At 43.2% G+C, this 7450-nt stretch overlaps 1 protein-coding gene across 4 annotated transcripts in view; it reads left to right on the top strand.

Moving 5' to 3' along the window:
• The window catches only part of CACNB4 (calcium voltage-gated channel auxiliary subunit beta 4), a 279529-nt gene that overhangs the window by 131429 nt on the left and 140650 nt on the right, over window positions 1–7450 (top strand). The window contains exon 1 of one of the 4 annotated variants that reach the window (XM_007464158.1): window positions 571–855. The exons of the other annotated variants lie outside the window; for them this stretch is intronic. Within the exon in view, the coding sequence (XP_007464220.1) occupies window positions 811–855 (45 nt within the window). The 5' untranslated portion in view covers window positions 571–810. Of the gene's footprint in view, window positions 1–570; window positions 856–7450 lie in introns of those variants that run through there. 4 annotated transcript variants of the gene reach the window in all.

Below are 7450 nucleotides of genomic sequence, written 5' to 3'. Positions count from 1 at the left end.
CCGGGGCACGAACCCGTGTCCCCTGCATCGGCAGGCGGACTCCCAACCACTGCGCCACCAGGGAAGCCCCACAGTAGAAATTCTTTTACAATAGAAATTCCCACAAGAAATCTTACCATCTGTTTATTGTTTTTCTTTTATCTTGGTTTTTAAAAAAATTTTAAATGACTTATTGCCTGTTTGACTTCAGTTGCATCTGTTAAGTACACGTGTTGGATAGAGATGAGTATCTGTTCACCTGTCTTTACACAATATTCTCTGAAAAAAAATTTCTCTGTTGCTCCCCATCCCTCTCCAATTGTGCGTTTCATTAAGAAGATGAGCAGTTGTGTTTAGAGTATTCAATCGCCCGCCTTTCCCAACATACCAAGCAGCCTTTTAGATGTTGATAAGTGTTTGCTGCAGAACTATATGATCCAGACGAAACAGGAAGCAGCTGTCTGCTTGGTAGGGTGCTCCGAGCGGCCCTCCACTCACCGAGGGAACACACTTCAGCTGACTGAAGCAGGGGAGCTGAGCCAATCAGAGGCTGCTTTCCTAGCTCAGTTACCAGTCTGTGGTTGAGGAAGGGTTCTGCTTTTTTATGCTCTGTTTGGGAAGGCAGATAAAATGCCAGCTCTGGACCGCCTCTGGGGATAACCTCACCCTGTGCAATGTGAATGAATAGCATCTTGCCTGGTAAATTCACAGCAATCGATAAGGCAGGTGCAATTCTTCCAAACAGGCCTTTTCTGTCTTTACCTCTAGCTGTGGCTTCTGTAGCAGTTTTGTTTTCGCTTTGATAGAGGTGCTCTGGATTATCAGACCTCCATGTATGACAATTTGTACCTGCATGGAATTGAAGACTCGGAGGCTGTAAGTATTTTCACAGATAGCTGATTTCCTCTCCCCTTCCCCCCCCCCCCCCCCACCGCCTTATTTCTTAGGCAACACAGGGAACATGGAGCTGAAAGCCAACATCATTCGGGTGCTTGCTGGCTGCTGTGTAAATGTTCTCTGTATAGTTTAGAGTTAACTGAAATAATTCTTTATTATATAATGTCTTGTCAAGCAAAAAACAAATTAGGGTGATAGCAGAGGGATCTAAGGGTGTAGTCTGCCTGGATTTATACAATACTTGGTCCACGTTTGATCTGACAAGGGATAACTGCTCCTTGCAGACCGGCTTAAACTATGCAGAAAGTGCCTATGTTTTCCAGTAGCAGGGTTCACAGAAAAGGCTCATTCATTATATAATACACATTGTATTGAGCTAGGGTGAAGGAAGTTCCTCAGCTGTAGCTGTATTATGTGCTTTCTGGCCAGACAAACAGTGCAGATCTCCTGCTTCTTTGTTAAGGAAATCAGATGCAAAGGTTGTGGTCATATAACACCCCAGTGCAGAGGCAGGAAGTATGTCCCTGTACTCTACCCTGGAAGCCCGGGGTAGGCTCACTTGTGTTTTGGCTTAGAAAACTGGACTCCCTTCCCTCCACAGGTCAGGCTCATATAATGTATTAAAATCAGGATGAAGGTGGTTTTGAGAAATCCCTAAAATCATACCATCTGAATGCTAGCTTTTGAATCCAGGGTAAAGCTGATGACTGAATCTTTCTTTTACTGTTGCTAGTGGTGGTTCTTGATTTTTTTCATCAATTATATAGAAACCTTGCAAGGTAAAATGATTCGGGATGGGAATGGGACCTGCTGTGCGGAGCCTGAATTTTCTATGAGTGCAATGCCATGCATGTTGCTACATTTGAAACAGGAATGTGTTACATAAGATTCTCTGGCTAAACCACCAAACAAACAGATTATAACAGAAAAAAAACCCCTGTGCTATACGTCAGTGCAGACGTATGTATCAAATGATGTGCTAGCCCTGAAAGATAGAAACCCTCTGTTCTGATGAGGCATCCCATTTTCCTGCCTGTCTGCGTGTGAGCTCTCACTCCAACTCTGTTTCTGCAAAGTCTCTCTGGTGTTGCCCAGCGTGCTCGTAAATTACCAGCCTGTCAGTTTACTGCAAGGGACTGTAGTCGGACACGGCAGTGGCTGAGATAGAGAAGGTCCACGTTGGCAAGTGGGATGGGAGGATGCAAACGGCAAGTAGAGGAGTTGAGTGAACTGCTCCCCCGGCTTGGTTCTTCGGGAGGTCTGATTATTTCTCCTACCCCTTCTCTCCACACTCAGTTATGAAACATGTGATGCCTCATTTGAATTGCAACTTTTCGACCCTTGGGTTTACACTTAAGTGGATTGGACTTATTGCAGAATAAACTGGTGATGTGAGACACCGGCCGCTCTGACCAGAGTCGGCTAGGAATGAATGTATCCAGCACCTTGTTCTCCAGAACTGTGTACATTTCGGATGCAGTGGTTCAGAGGGGAGCCATTATAAGTATAACAACATGTTTTTTCCCCTCCTGGTCCAGCCTCCCAGGACGGCCAAGCTTTTGGGTGGGGTGGCAGGTGCCGAGTGCAGTGATTTGAGTCCGTGGCAGTAGTTGATGGCGGGTAGTGCTAGATACTGCAGTGCTCTGCTCCCAGTGACTCAGTGGCAGCCCGCAGGCTGAGATCCTCAAGGCTGTGCACATCTGCAGAGGCAAGGCAGGTGGGAAACTTGAGGAAGGAAGAAAGGCACCTGGCCCATCCTTAGTTGAGAGAGAGTAGGGGAGGCTTTCTCATGGGTGGGATCGGAAGGGTGTCCCATAAGTCAGAGGGGAAGGCAGAGGTGTTCGGAGGGGTGAACTGTCTCTGAATGCTCATTTGAGTTTATTTGTTTTTATAAGGAAGAATAATGTGATGTGTTACCCAAGATGGTGTGAACAAAGCTTCAAGCCAATGGAGAAGACTAGGCCTAAATAGCTGACCCGGTGAAGTGAAAAATAAAGCCACACCTGGAGAGCCACATCCTCCGCAGTCTTTCTCAATGCCAATGCATTTATGGCTGTAAGTGTGGGGTTTGCCCAGATCGAAGCTAAGCTCTCGGAACAGGTCTGGTGGATAGGTGTGGAGAGGCTTTTCTCAGACGCCCAGCTGCAGTCCGAGAATACACAGTCACTAAAAGCTGAGTACAGCGCTTCCTTTGGGGGGCTGGGGAAGCCACCCACATGTGTCCCACCTCTCTGTGCTGTTGAAAATGTCTTCGTGGGGTGTGCGGGGTTTTACCTGTCATAAGTGATTCTATTCAGTGTGTTCACACAGTCAGCCTGTAATAAGATCATCTCGCCTGGGGACTGATATTTTATTCTGAATAAGAACAAAGTGTTATTGTACACTGTTAGCACTGCACCTCCCCATAGTATGAGAGAGATTTTGGTACTGTGATGTGAGGGCTTTTTATAAGAATCTGGTCCAGAGGTAGACAGTCTACTCCGGGTACCCTAGATATTTGCTCGTAACCTCTGTGTTTCACGTACTGTGTATATACAGGGAGAGGGGAAGAGGGGCCATGCTGCGATACACTCAAGTCTGGGCATTTTAGACTCGAGTCCTTTGGAGCCTTTTTGGACAAGTCCGTTAGCTTCTGCTCTGGTTTCTAGGAGGGTAGTTAAGTGTCAGCATCATTTAGATTTGCAAGGAAGTACAAAAGACCTTTTGGTGTCCCACAGCAAGGCCCCGCACAGGAGTGGGAGGTTTCACACAGAATGTCACATTCACTCCTTTTGTTGCCTTGACATGGATAATGGAGTGTGTGCTCCTAAGTGGGTCCACACCCAGCCCAGGTCAGTTACTTCCATCATGCACAGACTGTGACTATGTTGTCTTCTGTGGGAGGGTTGCCCCATTCCACCTTCTCCGCCCCCACTGGGTCTTCAGGCAGCTCTTGATGGCCAAGATACTTTTCACTGGCTGAGCCCCCAATGTATACTATCTGTTTTTTATCTGATGCACAATTGATTTTGATAGATCTGCTCCTTGGTATACACATCTTATAAATGGATTCATTGCATATTTTGACGTTTGTGAAATCACTATAAGAACAGATTTTTTTTCACTCGGCAGGGGTATTACACAAACAGTATGAGGGCTGTTCTTATAGGGATAAATGGAAGAAGCACATAAGTAGAAAAAGTTACCTAAAATCCACCCAGAGATGATTGCTGTTAACATATTACTGTGTATCCTTTCAGACTGTTGTTGTACATGTATGTAAGTATGTCATTCTAAACCTGCTATTGTGTATTGCATTCTGTGAAGTCCTGTTCTCACTTGATAAGATATTGAGCACATGAGGACTAGACTGGCCTGTACAGGAGACACTTTGCAAAATTTAAAGTTCCACGTGGACCTTCTGGAATTTTGAGCATTTTAAATGAAATACAGATTCTTAAGAGTATTTTGTAAAGGGAAGCCAGGCTTAACTGCACATTAAATTAATAGCTGATTTCTCTGACACAATTTGTTCCTTTTCCAAATGCTTAAATCTGAATGTAGAGGTAGGGACCTGACCTTTTTCAATAAAAAAGATGATCAGATCATAATCCAAGGCATTTACTAGGGAGGGAAATATATTCTTTTAAGTGTTTTCAAACACAGAAAGGAGCCATAGTATATTTATTAACACTATTAGAACTCTTAAAGTGAAGGTAAATTTTACAAAATCTAATGTGTACGTATATATTAAAGCATGTATGTAAATTTACATCTACTTACATATTATAAGGATAACTATATGTTAATTATTTAAACTATTCATTTTCTATAAGCTGTGTAGCTATGTGTGTTTGCCTAAATGTCTGTGTACCCATAGGTGTACACACACTGTACACCCTCGTACATTCATGGACATTCACGTATAGATATGATCCATGCTTTGCTAATTGATGGTTAATGCTAAGTGGGAGATTTCTGCCTTTTGGAGAAGGAAAACTAACTGCTTTTGACATAAAGATACCCAAGAGGGTTGAAAAGCAACACATCCTCAAGAGAATAAATGATTGCTACTTTCAAAGATTATAATAGAGTTATTAAATATGAGGATATGTCCTTGTGCTTGTTAGGAAGGAGGATAAATTTCAAACAGAAGGCTTTGTGTGTTTAGAGACCTTTGGAAAAACACTCTAGGGATAGTAAGGCTTAGATTTCTTTTGGAAATGTTTAGACCAGAGGTCTTTATGGTTTGGTATATCAGAAGATCCCTTCTGGGGATAAAAAGTCTTTCTGGCCTATTTCTAGAGAGTCAGGCCTGTTCTATGAAGGAATCCATCACTGGCCAGAGAGGAAAACCAAATGCTGCTTATGTGTAATAAATTTGACTAAGAAAATCAACTTGTTTTACTCAGTTGAGCAATTTTGGTGTTTCTCCCGAGTCTGTTAAGTAAGTGGTGAACAGAACCTTCTCTTCAATCAATCAGTTCTTAGCAATATATATTGAAATGATTTCTACATATAATTGTCGTGGAGCTAAAGAGAGAAATTCCTTAAATCTGGTCAGAACCCATGAATTTGCCTCTCCAAGGTCATCAGTCTTGCCTCTTTCTTGGTACTTTGCATTTTCGAGCGACAGAGGGAAGCATTAGGATCAGCCCCCAACTTTCCTCAGGGGCTTCTGTATCTCCTTTCCTGCTGGTGTTCTGCTTCCTATTCGATTATGATGAGTCAATCAGGACTTTAGAATGTGGTCTTCTGACTCTATGTGTGCACAGTGACCATTACATTATTCTGTGGTGTAAGATGTTCTGTAGAAAGGTCTGCAATAATGATGAAAAAAACATGCTTTTAGGGTGAAGGTGAGGAGGCATCCCATTGCCTTAGCCCTTCCTTTTCCATCAGAGTTCAGCTTGGACCTTCTTTCTGTGTGGACAGTTCTCATCATTCAGTTCACCATCTGCCTTAAACATCCCTTACCTAGGTAAACTAAGCCACCCAAGGAGGACAGGAGACATAACTGAATGCGTTAAGTTGTGTTCTTTTTCTTCCCTCTCCCACTGGTCCTTTACAATAATCATCAAGTCATGAGCTCAGATTTCCATGAAGCTAAGTTAAAAATTGCACCAAGAAAGCTGCATAGATAGAGACTCTGTATGCTGATCTAAATCAGGCTGACTTAGGTGCCTGTAATGTGTTTGCATCGGGCTGCACAGACAGTAAACGCAGCAACAGCTGTTACACTGCTACCCAAGGTGAGGCCCCGTGGAGCAGGTGCCTGGGATCTTAATTATGGAGGATGGAGCGCTAGTAGTGTGTAAACTCAGGAGAGTTCACATAACATAATGGGAAGCCGATTGGGAGCTGTAGATTTTTATACCTTGGACTTTGAACTTTTTAGGACTTGGAAGAGTCTATGATAAAACTGTGCAGCCCAGACAAAAGGAAGGTGACCCAGATAGCTCACATGGCAGTTTTTAAGATCTAAATAGAACAATCCTTGTTCTCACTATACATTTATGTATTCTTTTATAGCATAAATATGTGGTTTGAGCAATAAATACTTTTCTCTCTCTTAAATGGTGCCACAGTATCAGTGCTTCCTATATCCTATTTTTTTCTTTTGCATCTGTTCTCAGAAATATTGAAAAGTCTCACATTTAAAACAGGATGTTTGAATTTGCTTTCATTCCTTTTTCATTCAAGGGAATTGATCTAAGATAGTACATCTTAACATGAATATTGGCAGCTGCCAATTATTCAGGAGCTTGATTGTGTAGTTTGTGAATAACTTAGTCCTCTTATTTTGCCTTTTTTGTTCCTATTATTCTGTAATCCCTCTCTTCTTCTTAGCTCTAGCATCATATAGGATAAAGAATCTGACCTCCAGTGTTATTATTCTATTAGCAGATTTGTTGAAAAGTTCAGTGAGTGATAAGGTTTTAATTAAAAGTATCTCTCAATCATTTTTAACCTCCATAAAACTTAAAAAAATTTATCTTCTACTGAACATGGCTATGAGCTGGGAAAATGTCGTTTACGTTTTGTGTTTTGTATTATGAAGCATGTGTATGTGGTGTACTAGTGTTGTGATTAAAAACAGAAACTCAGGGCTTCCCTGGTGGCGCAGTGGTTGAGAGTCTGCCTGCCGATGCAGGGGATACGGGTTCGTGCCCTGGTCCGGGAGGATCCCACGTGCCGCGGAGCGGCTGGGCCCGTGAGCCATGGCCGCTGAGCCTGCGCGTCTGGAGCCTGTGCTCCGCAACGGGAGAGGCCACAACAGTCAGAGGCCCGCGTACCGCAAAAAAAACAAAAACAAAAACAGAGACTCAGTCAAGATTGTCAGGGATTAAGTCCTGGCTCTCCACTTCCTAGCTTGTGGCCCTGGGTACATGTCTTAAATTTTCTGGGCCTCAGTTTCCATATCCCCGAAGTGTCAGTGATAATGGAACCTGCATCTGGGGTGTTTTTGAAAATTAAATTAGTTAATATCTGTAAAGCTCTTAAAACATATACTGTAGGGCTTCCCTGGTGGCGCAGTGGTTGAGAGTCCGCCTGCCGATGCAGGGGACACGGGTTCGTGCACCGGTCCGGGAAG

This window comes from Lipotes vexillifer, unplaced genomic scaffold, assembly GCF_000442215.2.
Source record: "Lipotes vexillifer unplaced genomic scaffold, Lipotes_vexillifer_v1.1 scaffold967, whole genome shotgun sequence".
NCBI lineage: Eukaryota > Metazoa > Chordata > Mammalia > Artiodactyla > Lipotidae > Lipotes > Lipotes vexillifer.
Note: the sequence above shows the minus strand (reverse complement) of the source record. Positions and strands in the feature narration are given on the sequence as shown.